The sequence below is a fragment of the Chrysemys picta genome, chromosome 6, assembly GCF_011386835.1.
Source record: "Chrysemys picta bellii isolate R12L10 chromosome 6, ASM1138683v2, whole genome shotgun sequence".
Lineage (NCBI taxonomy): Eukaryota > Metazoa > Chordata > Testudines > Emydidae > Chrysemys > Chrysemys picta.
Window position 1 is genome coordinate 105,812,201 of NC_088796.1, and position 19,656 is coordinate 105,831,856.

General features: G+C 38.3%; 1 protein-coding gene and 1 long non-coding RNA gene across 12 annotated transcripts in view; one reads left to right on the forward strand and one right to left on the reverse strand.

Annotated features, from left to right (window-relative positions):
- Positions 1-19,656, forward strand: part of ZDHHC21 (zinc finger DHHC-type palmitoyltransferase 21) — a 75,290-nt gene that overhangs the window by 35,614 nt on the left and 20,020 nt on the right. For 10 of the 11 annotated variants that reach the window (XM_065549546.1, XM_065549545.1, XM_005295171.5 and 7 more), the window contains one exon: positions 5,769-5,885. In XM_065549546.1, the coding sequence (XP_065405618.1) occupies positions 5,769-5,885 (117 nt within the window). Of the gene's footprint in view, positions 1-5,768; positions 5,886-6,205; positions 6,236-19,656 lie in introns of all 11 variants that reach the window. The other variant, XM_065549547.1, reaches the window with a different exon arrangement.
- Positions 12,173-19,656, reverse strand: part of LOC122173734 (uncharacterized) — a 29,654-nt gene continuing 22,170 nt past the window's right edge. The window contains exon 2 of the long non-coding RNA XR_006174463.2: positions 12,173-12,825. This is a non-coding gene — a long non-coding RNA (uncharacterized LOC122173734). The remainder of the gene's footprint in view (positions 12,826-19,656) is intronic.

A 19,656-nucleotide genomic window follows, 5' to 3' on the forward strand; every position in this document is an offset into this window, starting at 1 on the left:
TGCCAACACCTGTTCTCACTTTCAGGTGACATTGTAAACAAGATGTGGGCAGCATTATCTCCTGCAAATTGTAACCAAACTTGTTTTGTCTGAGCGATTGGCTGAAGTAGGACTGACGGGACTTGTAGGCTCTAAAGTTTTACATTGTTTTATTTTTGAATGCAGTTATCTTTTTGTACATAATTCTACATTTGTAAGTTCAACTTTCATGATAAAGAGATTGCACTACAGTACTTGTATTAGGTGAATTTAAAAATACTATTTCTTTTGTTTTTTACAGTGCAAATATTTGAAATAAAAATAAATATAAAGTGAGCACTGTACACTTTATATTCTGTGTTGTAATTGAAATCAATATATTTGAAAATATAGAAAACATCCAAAAATATTTAAATAAATCAGGGTGAATTTGATTTAAATCACTAGTCAGGAAGACTCAATTTAATCATGGATTTCTACATAAAAGTGCGTTATTGTTGGTTGTTATTCCTTAATACATATTCTTCACAACTCAGAGATAGATGTAGGCTTCATTTTTAGAAGGTACACACTATACATTTATTAAGTGATTTATTCCGAAAACTTTTCAGATTAGTTTTACAGCTATATCAGAAAATGAATGATTGTTTGGTTATTTCATTTACCAAAGGTAATTGAAGCAAATATTTATGAAGTCATTGGTAGGTGAACTATCTCCAATTCAACAGCTTAATCATTAATATTTGCAGGATTTTCTTGCCATGCTGTACTAGGAAGAGAGCATCACCTGACACACACATAAATTGTTTTATTTAACTAAAACAACAACGTTATGTATTCTGGATTTTTTTTCTTCAACAGCAAACATATAATATTTTAACAAAACAAACAAATGAATTTTTGAATTTAATTAAACAGTCAAGTTTTTTAAAATCAGGTTTGTTTTTGTTAAAATTGTTTTTAACTAAAATAGATAAATGAAATATTTTGTTAAAAAAACAAAAATTAAATCAACATGAGAAACTTAAAATATTGGCTTCTGCAGCTAACTCAGTCGTCTTCACCTTCATTTTCCTATTTGTTCATAATCTGGCAAAGAAAAACAAGCTTTCCTGCTTTTTCAGGTCCCAAACGATTTCTCAATTTGGAATGAATTAGTCCAAAGGAAGAAAATATTCTTTCTACACCGGCAGTAGCTGCTTCTGCCGGTGAAGTGAGATTATCACTTCAACAGTCTCTGAATCCAAGTGCTTAAGTGACTTCCTCCAGTTCACTGGTGTAACTTTCTTTAAAACATCATAAGCAAACATATATTTCTTGAATGGTTCACCCTTAGTTTTGAAGTTGATTATAGTTGGCTTTATGGAGGGATGATTGCTGGATGTCCATGTCATAGCCAACTCCTCTTCTTTGGCAGTTAAAGTTTGACCCTGGTACTGAGTATTTAGAATATTTGCAAGAAAATGAACTGCAGATAGTGCTTGTCCCATTGTAATGCTTGTAATTTAACTCTGTCATTGCATATTCCTCTTTTTAAGATCTCACTCAATTCCTTCCACATTTCAACAGCATCATCAATAAAACAGTTATTTCCCTGCATTTTGTTCAAGGCTACAGAAATAGGCTTCAGGGTACTTAGCATGTGTTCAACATTTCTCTTAAGCTCAATTTTGAGAACTTTGGCTGTGACAGTGCCATCTATTTTTTTTTTACGATTTTGTTCACAAACTGTCATGAGATTAGGCCAATTCTTGATATAGTGTTCAAAACAGTCCACTACTGAGTTCCATCACATGTCTTGTGGGAGAGTTAGCTTGGTTCCTCCCACTTTTTTCAGAGAAGCTGCTGCAAAGTGGTTGTTACGGAAGTATTTTCCAATTTCAGCCACGTTAGCCTTTATTTCTGGAACACTGAAGTCTTTGACTAGGAGGTGCATCAAATGAGCACTGCAACCGCATGTTATTAGCTTGGGACTCTCTTCTAAATAATTTCTTCTCCTCTTGGATACATTTGCAGCATTGTCTGTGACCAAGCTGCATACTAGACATTTGGATTTTTTTTCACAGTTTGTTATAGCTTTTACTGCTGCTACTTGTAAGTATTCTGCTGTGTGTGCATTTCCTGATGTATCAATTGTTTCTGTAAGGAAGACATTCCCTTCTTCTATTGTCACACAAGCACATACAACAGGATCGTTGTGGACATTGCTCCATCTATCAAGACTCGGGTTAACAGTTTCACCCTCTAGACCTTTTGCACACTGCTCAATTTCTCTTCCATACATTTTATCCAGCAATTTGCCTGCGACATCTGCTCTGTTGGGTGGACTATATCCTGGTCTTAATGACTGAACCATGTTAATGAAGTGTGGGTTCTCAATCATACGGAAAGGAGAGTTTGTTGCATAAACAAGCCGGGCAATTTTTTCATCAATTATCTCTTTTTGTAATCTGCTAGTTCTTATCACAGACTTATCTATGGTTGTTTCTGGATGATGGAGATTTTTTTTTCTTTTTGCCACAGGTGATATAATGTAGCTATGTGACATGCATGATGTGACTGAAACACTATCATTGGCAGATAACTCTGAAACTATAGAAAATGATGCTGATCTTGAAGGTGGATAGTCTTCAGAATTCTGTATGTTGAGTACAGATTCTTCTAAGCAAAATAAGTCAATGCAGTTATTTAATTATTATTACCATACTGCTCATTTAGTATTACTCGTTGCATTCACGGACACTCAGTAGTACTTTAAAGGTGAAATTGTAAAAGGAAGGTCTGCCTATTTCAGCTATTTATTTTTAATCACAACTGCATCTAAAATGATAGTACCATAGAGTAATAACTCCTTTTTGTGTTCAAACATGAGAATTCAAGAATAGTCCAGAAGGAAGACAGGGAGTCCTTAAGAAAGAAGTATGAAATAAAAAAGTTTAACAACCTGAAGGTCCTGCATCTTCAGACCTGTTCCTTTCATCATCTTCAATGCAGCTTCCTCCTGAGAAGGAACACTTCTCATGATGTTGTTTTGTTCGGGCGACCAGGCCTTGCATTTCTTCGTTACACTGTTTGCATTTTGCACACATGTCTGTCTTACCCATAGGTAGAGGAACTTCATTAAAATATTCCCAACTGGATCTCTTTTACAGCCTGCTGCCATTATAGGTTTTCCCTTCTAGTGAGAGAATGGTATGGTAGATCTCAAATCAATGAAGGCCCCACTCGGAAAGATCTCAAGACTTCTAGAATATGCTGCTCAAACAGTTTCACTTTTATTTCTACTGTCCCTCCCTTCTCACATTTATCTCTAGACTTCTTCTCCTTGTCCGGATCTGTTCCACCACCAACAATCTTCTGTTCATTAAACTTTTTGAAACTTTGCACTCTTAGAGAGAGAGAGAGAGAGAGGTAAGGGATTGACTCTGTGTACATAAATTTGCAGAGGGACAATATGAGGTCTGTTATTTCTCACCTCTATATTTTATTTATTTAAAAACATTTTTGCTGTTAACAAACATGCTATCTCTGGAGACACAAATCCACAGTTTGAGAACTGCAAAACTAAGCATCTCTGATGGTATCTTCTAGACCAGTGGTTCCCAAACTGGGGTTCGCAGAATGTTACAGGGGGTTCGCCAGAAAAATTTCACTAATGGCGGACAGAGGACCCTGGGTATTGGAGACAGCAGGTGGGACCCAGTTGCAGGGCAGACACCCCGAGCCCCAGGGAGAGCGGGGCTGGGCAGTTGGGGCCAGCAACCCAAGCCCTGCCCCCATCAGCAGGGGAGCCGGCAGTCCGAACCCCAGCGTTCCGAGCGGGGCTGGCAGCCTGAGCCCCAGGGAGAGTGGGGCCGGGCAGTTGGGGCTGGTAGCCCGAGCCCTGCCACTGTCAGCGGGGGAGCCGGCGGCCTGAACCCCAGCCCGAGCCTCAGGGAGAGCAGGGCCAGGCAGTTGGGGCTGGCAGCCCGCGCCCCAGGGAGAGCAGGGCCAGGCAGTTGGGGCTGGCAGCCCGAGCCCTGCCACCGTCAGCGGGGGAGCCGGCAGCCCGAGCCCCAGGAATTTGCCAGAACCACGGCCCTTCTTGTTACCACCAGCCACAACCTCACTGGAAACTTTCACAGAAAGTTTTGAATTTTTTTCACATTTTTCAAAATTCCCCAAGAAAAATTTACAAAAAACTGAAACGGAAAAATGGTCCATTTTCAAAAACTGTTTTCATGGAACATTTTCTGATTTTTGAAAACCAAAAATGAATTTATTTTTATTAGAAACCATTTTTTAAAAAACAAAAGCCAAAAAAACATTTTACAGAAACATTTTTGGTTTCTGGTTTTTCTGTTTGTCAAAAAAAGTTTCAATTAAAAATATTTTTCAGAGGTTCATAGATTCCGGGGTCCGGCAGTTGGGGCATCCATCACTGAGGAAATTTAAACTTAAATCCCTGAAAATATTCATTTTTAGGAGGGGGTTCACGAGATTTCACAATTTAGTGAAAGGGGTTCGCGGGCTGTTAAAGTTTGGGAACCACTGTTCTAGACTGACCACTGAGTCCCATTGGATAGATAGAAAGGTTAACCTAAATAATCTGTACAGAAGCCCCTGGAACCCCATAAAATTGGGTCCCTAATCCATGAACTATTGAAACTCATTTACAAAATTTTTCTTAAACATTACATGAATATATTGTCTCATACTATAGAATTAGAATTTATAATCCCTATTCCACGATGAGAGATCTTTGAGCTATAATGTATCTTAATTAAAACTATCTTTAGATAGTTTTTTCCTTAAAAAGCATTTTATCAACAAAATTTGATTTAAATTAAAAAAATCCAAATTTTAAAAAATTTAAAAAATAATTGATTTTTATCCACCCTGAAGTAAATGGTATTCTGTTTTGTTTAACAGCGCGATTAATCGTGATTAATTTTTTAATCGCTTCACAGCCCTAACTATATATTTTTATTTTATTACAGTGCCATCTTTGAGTCAAGTTCTAAGTGTTATTTTTTTTAAAAGAAGTGTTATTAAAATAATGTAATAGTCTATGGCTAGAGCCACGATCTGGAAGTCTTATAGCAGAGAAAGTTCCTTTTGTTTCCTTGTGAAGACAAGTATGTACAGAATAGCACGTGGCATGCTTTGCTGAGGAAAAGCCAGGAATAAACTGGCAGGGTTTGCTATACTACTGAACCTTAAATAGTGGATTGAGTTCTTTGGCAATCTAGCACACCTTTTTGTATGTCTGAATGTATAAATAGAAAACATATATTTTATAGGCTTTGAGTTTTTAGTATTTATGCATTGAAAAAATACCACCTAGCACAGTGGTCCCCAACCTTTTTCGTCTGGCGGGTGCCAGACGACGAGCCTTGGAGAACCGTGGTGGCAGACGAGCATCCGCCGAAATGCTGCTGACAAGTAGCAACGTCAATAGACGTCGCCGCCGAAATGCTGCTGACAAGCAGTGTCATCCAGAGGCGTCACCGCCGAAAATCGGTGGCATTTCAGCGGCATTGACTCTGGATGACGCTGCTGGTCATCAACATTTCGGCAGATGCTTGTCTGCTGGCCAGCACGCGGGCGCACTTAGACGCCCCGAAGAGTGCCATGGCACCCCCGGGCACCACATTGGGGACCCCTGACCTAGCTCATATAAATGCATTGCTTTAGTCATAAATGTTATGAATCAGTTCTTATCTAATGTTATTGCTTTGTTCAGGGATCATTTTCTTCATGTAATTTTTGAAAACTAAACAGCCTTTTCTTTTTCCCTTTGTTCATAGGATCTCTTTGTATTTAGACATGAACTTGCCTTGCTAAGGATATCGACCTTCATGGGCATAATAATGTTAGGTGGAATAAGTGGACTCTTTTACACTCAGCTAATGGGTATTTTCACTGTAAGTATTTCATTGTTTGATTTTTCAGATAGTTTATCGGTGTATTGTAACTCAACTATATATTTGCATACTGTCAGGCAGTATGGACCATATATAAAATAAATAAAAATATATGAACAGAGGAACTGCTGTATTAGTAATCCATCTTTGTCTGGCAGTACTCTGTAGGAGGGGAAGGTGTAAGAAACCCTTGTGTTTCCCATAGCGGAACAGTTATGGAATAACCAACCCATAGGGGAAATATTTTCCTAATGTGCATCAGTTAGTGAATGGCTTTTGTCCTGATAAGGGTTTATATCATTATTTTTTTTCCTATTTAGTGTAACTCTGGATCTATAATGCAATAAAAGGTATGCAAATGTGTTACCCTTTTTTAAATTTTACAATCTTTTTGGCCTCAGTTACACTTTGTGGCAGTGAGGCCATGAGTTAATTATACATGCTGGGTAGAAGAGACTTTTATTAAATGTTTAATAAAAGCATATATTTTGAAGTTTTCTATTGTTAAGTTTGTAGAATTACAACAATTTCAAGATAAATTAGTTTGATATTTAAAGATCTGGAAAACCAGTAAAAAACCTCTGGAAGGAAACTTTCCAACTAGAATGAACATGAACACATAATATCTGCTTATAATAAGAAACCAAGCTTTGGTTGCTATGACATGGTTCTCTTTATATTAGAAATGAATAGTTGAAGAGGAAATCTTTTAATCTTGAGTATTTATAACTTTTTGAAGTGTTCCAGTGCTCAGATAAAGAGAAAGTGTTAGTAAATTTGTGCTTGTGTACTTGAGTGCATCATTTGGCTTGCAGAATTTGATACTGGTAATGATGTGCAAGATGGAAAAAATGTAGCCAGACATTTAGATCCCAGAATAAGTTTGCAGAGGTTGTACTCAGAAAAACATATTTTTACTTCTCTTTCAAATCCCTCTTATTTCTTTTGGGAAATTAGTATGTCAACAAATATATATAAATTAAAAAACCCTATTTCACCATACTGCATTTGACTTCACTGAGTAACCAGGTAATCTTTTTACTGTATCTTGTTCTTTCACACCCAAGTCCACATTGTTGTTTAGTTTGCCCCCTTTATTCCACTGACTGAAATCAGATTGGAAGGTCTTTCGAGTAAAGAGTTGGTGTGTTCTAATCTGTACTGTGGAGTGCCTAGCATGCTGTTGGGCACTGTTGTAGAATAATAAATACTTGTAAACTGAGCAAATTTGATATGGAATCAGTAAAACACAAACTTATTTTTAAAAAGCTATTTTAATAAATTAAGGGTAAAAATCCTGATAAGAGTTGTAGTTAGCAAGAGGCAATCATTAAGCCCGGAAATTCAGAGCTGAGGCTAAATTTAAAAGAAACCCGAACATCTGAACGTACAGGAAGTCACAGTTTAAGGTATTTATGCTATATTAGCATCTGCCCCTTGGAGAGCTCTCTTGTGATTTACAGAGATGCACAGGAGTGGGTGTAAGTGGGATTGGCTAGAGCCAGAGGCCTTTGGAGAGTGGTGCAGCAGAACAGGCAGCATTCCTGCTCTTTTTCCAATGCTCTGTGCTGGATCCTCTGTGCAAATTGTGACTAGATGAGTTTAGCAAACTAAAGTGTCACTCTTCTTTCCCTTTTTTGAAAGGGATGCTGAAATCAGGTTTACAAAGAAAACTGAGTAACAAACTTAAATAATTCTGACCTGCTCCATAATCCAAACAAACTACCACCTCTGCATAATACAATCTGCTAAAAAAAGCTCAATCTTCATTATATAACTTTATAGAAACCAAAGCCAATAGTCCATGTTGGTTGTTGAGAAGGATAATGTAAGTGTGCTGAAATGATTAATTTTAACTTCATCTAAATAAGATTCAATATACAGATTTTTGAAAAAGCATCAGGAGGTTCTCAGTTGCTTTCATTGATTTTTATATTGAATATGATCAGATTATAAATTAATTTTTACTTCCAACCCTGCAAATTTATCATGGGCTCTATAGTGTAGCGAGATTCTTACCTTCTTGTTGATCATCGCCAGAAATAAAGAATCAGGCCCTCAAACTAAACCCCTGCAACTTCATTGTCTTTATAGATTATGCTTACAATGATTCGGTGCAATTGCATTCTCTTTAATGGGTTTGCCTAGGTGTAACTGATTGGAACTTAATAAACAGTCCTGTTTAATGAGGCACAAATGGAATATAATTCAGAGCTCTCTAAGCTATGCCAGTTCTACAAGGCTAACAGGAGTAAAAACAACTAAAAATGTATTTTTGTCAATACACTGAGAAGAGAAACTCTGAATGAATACCATGGGCAGATGAATGAGGTGGCACCTCATTATACTGCTCTTCATTATGGATTGAGCCTAATGTTATCTTAACTAGAACTTGTTGAAAAAGCAGTAAATATTTCACAATTAAGAAAATTGGTTTTGCAAAATTAGATGGATTTGTGCAAAAATTTTAAAAAATGACTAGTTCTAGTCATAAGAGAAACTTACAAGCCATTACAATGTATTGTATTTGATCTTCAGGTGCACCTGAGTGTCATTACTGAGTACCTGAAGGAGGGAGATGGATGGGGAAAGAAAGAGGTGGCTTTCTGCCTCCTCCCTGTTATCCCTTCTCAAAATCCTGGAGTTAGCCAGGAGCTGATTTTTCTGCTCCTAATGCAAGTTAGAACAGTGTTAGTCCAAGATTGCCTGAGCACAACTCTGACCATGCTCCCTCTTCAATGCATAATTGAAGTACCTGAGATGTTTACAGTTAAAGGAATTTTGTCTGAGCTTTCTTGCCCTTCCTGGAGATTTCCATGATCCTGCTGGCTTTTTGGTTAGCTTAGGTATAGATTCATAGACTCTAGGACTGGAAGGGACCTCAAGAGGCCATCGAGTCCAGTCCCCTGCCCTAATAGCAGGATCAAATACTGTCTAGACCATCCCTGATAGACATTTATCTAACCTACTCTTAAATATCTCCAGAGATGGAGATTCCACAACCTCCGTAGGCAGTTTATTCCAATGTTTAACCATCCTGACAGTTAGGAACTTTTTCCTAATGTCCAACCTTAAACCTCCCTTGCTGCAGTTTAAGCCCATTGCTTCTTGTTCTATCCTTAGAGGCTAAGATGAACACGTTTTCTCCTACCTCCTTATGACACCCTTTTAGATACCTGAAAACTGCTATCATGTCCCCTCTCAGTCTTCTTTTTTCCAAACTAAACAAACCCAATTCTTTCAGCCTTCCTTTATAGGTCATGTTCTCTAGAGCTTTAATCATTTTTGTTGCTCTTCTCTGGACTCTCTCCAATTTCTCCACATCTTTCTTGAAATGCGGTGCCCAGAACTGGACACAATACTCTAGCTGAGGCCTAACCAGCGCAGAGTAGAGTGGAAGAATGACTTCTCGTGTCTTGCTCACAACATTGTTAATGCTAATGTTAATGCATCCCAGAATCCCAGCATGAGGCATATCATTCTGTATTCCTACTACTCCCATCTAAAATTTTTAATAGCTCCCATGTATTGCTTCCACTTATGTCATGGGATTTTCTTTCTTGTTTTTTTATATACTTTCAACATTTCTTGAAATTTGTCTAGATTGCCAGTGTGCTATAATGTCCCTTTTTTATAGCATGCGAGTGGTATGTAGGAGCTTCTGAGTTGTAATCCCAGGTCTTGAACAAGTCACTTAGGCACACATTTCAAAAGTGTTCACTGATTTTCTTTCTCCGTTTTTGATGCCCAACTTGAGAAAGCCAGATCCTGATATTCAGAGGGGTGAGCACCTGCAGTTCCCACTGAAGTTCTTGGGAGTTGTGGGTACCTAGCACCTCTGAGAATCAGGCTCCAGTTCTCTAAACTTTGTCTCAGTTTCTTTGGCATAATAGCTGCTTACCCAGCTCATAGGGGAGTCAAGGCTTGATTAGATAATCATTGTTAGGGCCCTACCAAATTCCCGGCCATGAAATTCACGGACCGTGAAATCTGGTCTTTTGTGTGCTTTTACCCTATACTATACAGATTTCATGGGGGAGACCAGCATTTCTCAAGTTGCAGGTTCTGACCCAAAAGGTAGTTGCAGGGAGGTCAAAAGGTTATTGTAGGGGCAGGGGCATGGTATTGCTACCCTTACTTCTGTGCTCCCTTCAGAGCTGGGTGGCCAGAGAGTGGCGGCAGGTGGCCAGAGAGCAGCAGCGGTTGGCCGGGCACCCACCAGCAGAAGCGCAGAAGTAAGGGTGGCAATACCATACCATGTCATCCTTAATTCTGTGTTGTTGCTGCTGGTGGCTCTGCCTTCAGAGCTGGGCTCCCGGCCAGCAGCCACCGCTCTCCAGCTGCCCTGCTCTGAAGGCAGCACCATTGCCAGCAGCAGCACAGAAGTAAGGGTAGCAGTACCGCAATCCCCTGCTACAATAACCTTGTGACACCCCCCCCCCCCAGCTCCTTTTTGGATCAGGACCTCTACAGTTACAACACCATGAAATTTCAGATTTAAATAGCTGAAACTATGAAATTTACTATTTTTAAAATTCTGTGCCTGTGAAATGGCCTGTGAATTTGGTAGGGCTCTAATCATTGTGTAATGCTTGGAAAGTGCTATGTAAGTGTTAAATTACACAACTATTGCTTCTGACTTAGCCTGTGTTAGTATAGATTATATATAAGTATAGAAAACCTATTTTAAAGCTTCAAGTTACATATTTCGTGTATAATTTCTATTGGCTCCCAAAAATAACCATCCCGTTTAGCTCTGCCTAAGGTCTGGCACGCTGAAAAACATTGTAATTTTTCTTTTTCATACTTGCTGTACTCTTAGTTATCTGGTTTCCAAAGTAGTTTTTTTTTCATTCAACACTCAAAACTCTGATATTTAATAGTTTCTTAGAGCAAACAACAAGCATATCTACTTAGCTTATCTTTCCAATCACCTTCTCCCCCCCTCATCTCAAAATGTACATTTTCATTCTTGTTCCACTCTCAAGTCTTAGGCCTACAAACAATTTTTGTACTGACTGAACTGTTTTGGTTAGGGGGTGGATTTTTGACCAAAATAGTTACATCGATACAACTCCTAGTGTGGATGTGTAAATATCAGTATCAATTATAGAAATTATAGAATATCAGGGTTGGAAGGGACCTCAGGAGGTCATCTAGTCCAACCCCCTGCTCAGAGCAGGACCAATCCCCAGATAGATTTTTGCCCCAGATCCCTAAATGGCCCCTTCAAGGATTGAACTCATAACCCTGAGTTTAGCAGGCCAATGCTCAAACCACTGAGCTATCCCTCCCCCCAATCCTCTTTTTTTTTTTTTGGTGTGATTTATTCCCCTTCCCTTACAGGAATAAGCTACATTGGTATAAGCACTTTTATACACTGTAAATGCACCCACACTCGGGGGTTGTACTGCTTTTAACTATAGTGGTATAGTTAAAGTGGTACAATTTTTCTTTGTAGACAAGCCCTGAGTCCATCTGCTCATATTGCTAGAATCTTTTAGACCATATTTAAAGAAACAGCTGGTATGCCTGTACACTTCAAGTCTGTAAACTGCTTTAATAATATCTGTCTCTTCAGTTTAATTGTTTGTAGTATGAGCAGATTTCTTAAAAGACCATGCTGTGCATTCTTTTAGTTTCTTAACTTTACACCTTGGTAGAAGGTGAGAGGAGTTTGAGAGCTGGACACTAAAAATGGCATAGTATTCTGGGGGCGGGGGGGGGGGGACACTGGGTACATCTACCTGGGGATAAAAGCCCACGGCAAGGTCATAGTCAACTGACTCAGGATTACAGGGCTTGGGCTGCTGGGCTAAAAAAAGTCTGTGTAGATGTTTGGGCTTGGGCTGCAAAGGTAGAGGGTCTCAGAATTTAGACTCCAACCTGAGCCCAAACATCTGCACCGCAGTTTTTCAGCCCTGAGAGCCTGAGTCAGCTGACCCATGCCAGCTGCTGGTTTTTTATCCCTGTGTAGACATACTCACTGAGGGCAATGGAGACCCCAAAGGGAGCATTTTCGGTAGTGTACATTTCCTTGGATAACTGTGCAATGATAAAATGAAGAGTTGCTAAACCCCAGCCAGCTGTCTCAACATTTTCCTATCACCAGCCATACAAACAAAAAGAAAAAGAAACATAGCTCAGAGCTGACACTTGTAGTGTGGAGCTGAAAGTAAGAGCAATGAGACTTGTGTGTGTGAGTGAATACCAGAAAAGACCTAGTTTTAAGGTGGTACAAGGGGAGTGACAAGAAGTAAATAAATATAATTGAAAGAGAAAATGTAGTATGAATGTCAGAGCTTTTTATTTACTTCATGTACATTACTATAGGACTCATTATTATTGAACCTGAAGCGAGGAAGCAGATACAGTACTGTACAAAGTAAAAAATTAAGAAGTACTTTAAAAAAGCTGCATTGCATTCTATGTGTATTTTTTAAACTGCACTTATTTTGAATTCCAGTTTTTGCACTACCATCACTTCTCATTACACATCCATCTTTACTTGTGACTTTGCACCTTTTATGTAAGACTTCTAAAAATAAAATAAGAAAATAAATACAAATACCAAATATGGTATGCTATTTTAAATCATGATTTAGATGATTATTTTTAATGTATCATGAACCTCTCTTTTTCATTGTTTTTAAATTGCTTCAGAACTATAAGGTGTTCGATCTGCTAATTTTTGTTAAGGCTGTTACTTTTTGGATGTGTGGGGTTTCTTCTTATCAGGCTTTGTGGTGATCTTTATTTTGTTGGCAGCCGTCTGCTTGAAGTGATCGGCTACTTCTCTCTTTCATTCATTTTGAGATATATAAACAAACACACACACAAGGAAAATCCCATCTTCCCGTGGTTGGTGGAAGGTAACAGGATAATCGCTTCAGCAGTGATCCTCTGATGTCATAGTGGGAGGCCAGTAAAAGCGGATTATCTGTGACCCAGATAAAATAATTAGAAATTACTTGGACACTTACACATAACGAATCTACTAATCTCATTTCCAAAGTTAAAAAAGATCTGTCTCGCAACATAACACTACCAGATGTTTCAATTGAACTGCATCCTTTGCGGAGACTAATCTGAACCCTAATTTTAAAGGATTACCTTTGATTGTTTTTATTTAAAATACTAAACGGGATGTGTTTTCATTTTTCCGTATGTTCTTATAAATGATTAATATAGAATTAAAGGATTTTTGTTCAATTTTTTCAGCACAGCCCAGCAATCTCATGTCTTTCTATATTACATAATATATCTGTATTACACAGATGATATGTTGTTTTCCATGTTAGCTATTTATGATTTCATTAATATTTCTGTAGTCTTTGAGCTACATACTGGATAGATTACCATAGTTCTGATAAATATAGTGTGGTCTCTGCTAAATGTTGATGCTTATATTATTCTAAATTGAGGGGACAGTGACTTTAGTAATTTGATTAATGCTGCCAGGGTTTCCTGTTAATTAATTCTTTAAACAGTGTACAGTGATATGCCAATATCATTGAACATCAATACAGTGTGGATGGGGTAGAGATGTTTTCTCTTTATTTACTCTGGAAAGGGCTGGAAGAGAAAATATTTTAGCACCTGTGTTGAATAGCCTGGTCTGTTGTTCTTTGTGATGCCTTGACCATCCATCTAACCTCTTGTCCTTTATAAGCATTTTAATGTGATCATTTAAGTTAACTACTGTATTGTGTGTTGTTACAGTACGTCTCCTTTTCATCACCAAGTGGCAAATGGCTTTCAGCACCTGCTTTTTGTTGTTAGTTGTAAACAGTGAACTTCTGAAAATAACTTGTAAATTCTTATATATCAGTATTTGACCTGTTTTGATTAATACTTGCCTTGACAAGTTAAGAGGGACATTGTTCATTTAGTCAGATTTGTTTTTCTTTTAAAAAGAAAACTTGTTTTTATGTTCCTTCTTTTCTCTGTGTTTTTGTTTGTTTTAATTCCCATTACTTAGAGAAATGAAGAAAAAGTTGAATTTATCCAAATGAATTTTGTGTAGTATTGTTGTCCCCTTTGGGGATTTTACTTGTCCCCTTGGGGATCTTAGTTTTTATTTAGGAGACTAATATTTTGTTTAACAATGCATGGTAATTGAAACATTTTAACTGAAAAATATACAAAAAAAAAAAAAAATTAGATCATCAGATAAAATCCCTGTGGTTTTGTTGTATAAACAGTGACTCTGATCATCATTCTCATGATGAAGTATATAAAGAATACTACATTTACATAATTAAAACTATTCTGTAAATGAGGAATAAATACATTCAAAATACTTAATTGCAGTTTTGCTATTCTTTCCCCTCTTTGCAATTTTGATCCACTACTTTAATGTACATCACACTTTTTTATGCTATCCTCAATAGACAAATGATATCACTCTGACCTAACATTCTTTTTGTCTCAAAAATTAAGTATCTTATAATTACAAATATTTGCAATCATATGTTTAATCAGATAATCTATTAAATACTGTTTTGATTAGTCAAATAATGAGGGCTTTACCTATTTTTCAAACACACCAGAAATATAATCAAAGGACTATAAATCCTTGTAATTAAGTTTACCAAAGCAACAATCGGGGCCGGAGTTGGAAATCAGGCAATTGCCTTAAAATACTGTACCTGGATAGAATAAAATAGAAAATGATCATGGTATTGTGTGTGTGTATGTATGTATGTATGTATGTACTGGAAAAATAGAAAATTATTAGAAAATGTATTCAGGCAACATTCTGTCCATCTGTCTCTCCCTTAGTCTTATTCCCTCCTCCCCCCACTTTTCTGCCTTCTCTACCCCCATCCAAATATAGGTAAATCTACCCTTAGAAAGCTGCATAAAGCTCTGGAAATTAAACTGTAGAAAGCAATCATGCATAGTCCTTGAATGGAGGTTAGTAGACTAGATCATCTAAGAGGTCTTTTCCATTTCTAAATTATTATTCTCTTACCTGCTAAACCCTTTATTGTATTTTTTTCTACAAATATGGTCTATATTTATTTCAAATATTTATCATCCTACTCTATCTTTGAAGCATTTTGTCTTCCAAGTAATATAAAAAACATAACTTTATTTAAAAATTATGATTGAAATCATCCAGTCCCTTTTATGACGTGGTCTAAAACATAAGGAGTAAATTTGTTTTACACTCTACATCTTCACAAATTTACGTATGAAAAATAATCAGAGCCCCACCTATCTCACCAGGTATCATTTTTGTTTAGCCCAACCTAAACTGCAAAATGAGTAATAAATATTTTTATTTAAATAAGTAACATACAGTATTGCTAATGGGAATTGATGGCATTATTTTTGAAAGTATAATTTGCAGTTGTAACAAATTCTGCAAATTAGAATATTGTAGAAAATGTCTTATTCTCTTCATGGAAATAAACACAGAAGTTAAAATAATCCTGTTAGGCAATTGCAGTAAGAAATCATTTTTGTATCTAAGATACTTAAATGCTTTTCTGAATGGAAGAGTAAATAAAACGGAGACACTAAAATAAGCAACCATAATAATAAGGCAAAGTGTGACCTCTTACAAAGCTCAGGATTTTTATTAGAATATTTAATTTTCTGTCAAATTATACATCAGATCATTTAGATAGCAGCTTCTTTGGGAGAAAGGAGAGTAGTCAGATTTGCTTTGCTAAACCTTGCTCTCTGAACGTTGCTTGTGGTGGTAATGATGAGGATTAAAGGAAATGGTAAATTTCATAGTGTCATATAATTATGCACATATCTGCCTCTAAAACACCACAAACTTGGAAATAGATTGGACAATCGCTCTTGATCTTTTCATATTATCCTCTCCAGTTATCATGAGTTCCCAAAATTGTTGTCAGATGCTTTCTTTTCATCACATCACTTTTTTAGGTATCTGACAAATTGGGCAGGAAATACATAATCTGCCAAAAAATCTGTTTAGCCAAATTCATCAAGGCACTGAGGAGAATTGGGTTATTTCCCCAGAGGTAGCATAATGCAACTTTCTTTTTCATCTCTCACACAGAGAAATCTTTAATCAAAGAAAGATGGGGGAGGGGAATAGAACAACTAAACTGGACCCCGATTATTCAGATAATTTCCAGGCTAGGTTTACAAACAAACTAAAAACGAAACAAAACCCTAATCGCATACATTTAATTACATCAAAATTCTAGATTAAAAATAATTTTAAAATATGTTGGCCAAAAGTAAAAATCATAATCAGTCTGATAACCTAAATACAATATGGCCATCCTTGTTGTCTGAGCAAACAGTAAATAGAAACATTAATTTAAAAATATTTAGCATTCCTTATGAAATGTTGGTATTTGATACTTCACAAGGGCTCACCTGTCATTTCCATATGCACAGTGAAAGGATGGTAGACAGATGAAAGAAATAAGATTGATGTTTTGTTCAAGTACTAAGGTACAGCAGTATGCTTTCTTGTATTCTGAGATAACAGCTATGGCTGCAAGTTCAGAAGGGCCACTAAGGCTTTTTTCGTCTTTCTTCTTAATTGCTCTCTCCTTCTACATTGCAATGCACTGAAGAGTTGGAAACGATGTACTGTGCAGATATGACAGTATGCTTGCGTTCATTATAATTCAGGTATTAAGTAGAGCTCTATTGATTAGACATCACTTCTGCTAACCACATGAAAGTAATTGAACAAGAGATTTCTGCTCCATGCTTCAGAGTTAGTCCTGAGAATTACAAATTGGTGTTTGTCGATTGGAAGACTCAAATCTACGGTGTAAGTAAAGGGAAAATATTCTTTCAGTATGCTTGTTCCATCATAAGTTAGTTCACGATGATTCCATTTTATTGCACCATTTGTTGCCCGGTGCACATTATCTTTTCTTTTAATGCTTTTCTTCAAGTAGTCAGTTATATTAATTAAAAAATATCTTTCTGAAAGATGTATTCCTCTTAGCAGGCATTCACCCAGGTGGGTTCATTTTTCAAGTGATTCTTTAAATTGGTCTGCAGGATTCACTCAGCTCTCATTGATATCTCTTCATCCCTCTCATAACAGCCTTAGTCATTGCAGCATCTTATTTTCCTTGGAGATAGCAGGCAAGCTGCTCTTTCAGACTTGTTGCCAAAATAAGAAGACACTCAGCACCTCACCACCAGAGACTGAATGCAACACCTGTGCTTTGTCCCTTGCTTCAGCTCTTAAAATTATAAACTAACTGTAGCTTTTCTACTTATTTCCTTGAGATTTCTTTGCATTTCACACTAATCTAATCTTGAATTCTTTTGCTTGATTTAGTGATCCTTATAACTGTTCTGTTTTTAAATAACCACATGCACATTAATTCTAATGACAATAGGTGGTTTTGGAGTGCGGAGGACCAGATTGTTGAGTTGGTCAGATGCTGATTAATCATGTTTTTCTGTGTGCAGTTGTAACTTTTTATTTATTCTTCGAGGAGTGTCCCTGTAGGTGCTCCACTTTAGGTGTTTTAGCACCCTGCGCTTGTAATCTGAGATTTGTAGTAGCAGTGTCCTGGCTGGTCACAAACGTGTGGCAGCCATCTCGCATCACTTGGAGCAGTTACCTAGCGTGCGCAGCCAACCCGTCCCCCAGTTCCTTCCCTACCTTTGGCTTGAGTCGGAGTGACAGCAGTGCCTCTTAACCTTGGATAGCTCAGTAGTTTTCTACTGAGCCTTATTAGCCTTTTCATTTCATTATTTACCCTCTATTTTATAGTTTACTTAAAACCTTAAAAAAAATATATGTTAGTTGTCCTGTCACAAATCCCCTCCTCCCCCTTCCCCATCTCCCAGGTGGGTCTCCGGCTTCGAAAGACAATAAGAAGAGGGAAATGAATATGGGCGTATCCTCCTTCTTTCTCAAAACAAGTATCCTCTGAGGCAGGGATATACACCCATCACCACTCCTCCCCTAAGCCAGGGCCCTCTCAGCATCACACATCCGCTGATATGTGAGGCTGGCAGGCTCAAGCATGGGTACCACCTCCTAGGACTTTTCCACCCAACTGGCATACTGGGATCCGGATAGGGCCCGAGCCTCAGGCCCTCCAATCTACCAAGGTCTAGAACAACGCAATCCCCTTCAACGCTTGCCCCAGCTCCCTCAGAGATGCAGGAGGAGGAGATAGAGGAGCCCGAGGACACACCTGAGGGTGATACCCTCCCACCTACCCACATTTCATCTTCATTGCTGGACGAAACAATAATGCCAAACCCCTCCCCCTCCCCCCCCCCAACTTCAGGGGATGATTTCAAAACCTTCCAGGATCTATTCACAAGGGTAGCTGAATTCCTGGACATTTCCTTAGCAGAGCTACCAGAGACTCAATACAAGCTTCCAGACATCCTCCAGGCATCTCCTTCAGCAAAAATTGCACTGCCTATTAATGCTGCCATAATGGACCCTGCAAAATTAATCTGGCAGACACCTGCCAGTCCCACCTTCGTGTAAGAGATCTGACAAGAAGTATTATGTGCCAGCAAAAGAGGCTGAGTTTTTGTTCCCTCACCCTGCACCGAACTCACTGGTGGTAGTCTAGAACCACCCCTTATGATAAGGACTGGCAAAGGCTAAACCTTTTTGGGTGGAAAGCCTACTCCTCAGCTACGCTCCAATTTCGCATAGCTAATTATTCAACTGTAATATCCAAATACATGCACAACCTGTTCACTAAAATGTCAACTTTTATGGAACATTTACCAGATGACAAAAAAAAACAATGTAAGACTAACATCTCCGAAGGGGGTCTCATCGCCAGGATGGCCCTACAGGTCTCTCTCAACTCTGCAGACAAGGCAGCACGCTCCATTGCTACGTCTATGGTCATACATTGGGCATCCTGGCTCCACCTTTCTGTGCTCCCTAGGGAGGTCCAGGCCACAGTCAAGGACTTTACCCTTCAAGGGTCAGAAATTGGTTGTGGAAAATGCAGATGCGTCTTTACATACCCTGAAGGATTCCAGGGTCACCTTAAAAACCCTGGGTAACTATGTTCCTGCGAACAAAAAGAAACAGGGCTGATTTTACAGCCAGCAATTCCGAACTGCCCCGTACACCCAGCCTCAAAGACAGTATCACCAACGCCGTAAACAGAGATGCACTGCTTTCAGGCTAGGATAAGTTACATTTGTGTAAATCCTAGCCTACATTATTGGCAGTATATCTATAATAGGGTTTTATAGATATACTGCCAAGCAGATGCCAGCAGAGCCAAGACCAGCCTTCCACATCTCAACCATCTACTTCCAGGCAATCATTTTGAAGCTTTGGTCGAGGGCATGAGACCTCTACATTCTTTGATCCCGGAACTAAACCCGATCTCCAGCCCATTTGGAGATCATCTGTCACCATACTACCAGTCTGGAACACCATCACTACAGACAAATGGGTTCTGGAAATTATCAAGAAGAGTTACTCAACCCCTTCATCTCTATTTCAGCTACTACCCCCCTTCTCCATCCCTCTTCAGGGACCCCTTTCATGAGCCCCTTTTACAACAGGAAATTAACCACCTTCCACTGGTGCCGTGGAACCAGTACCAGCTCAACATGGGGGAGAGGGTTTTATTCCCATTATTTTCTCACTCAGAAAAAGACCAGCGGCTGGAGACTCATCCTGGATTTACAAAAACTCAACAAATTTGTGAGAAAGCAACATTTCAAAATGGTGACTCTATCCACAATAATTCTGGCGTTAGAGAAAGGAGACTGGCTCTCAGCTCTCGACCTTCAAGACGCTTACTTTCATGTT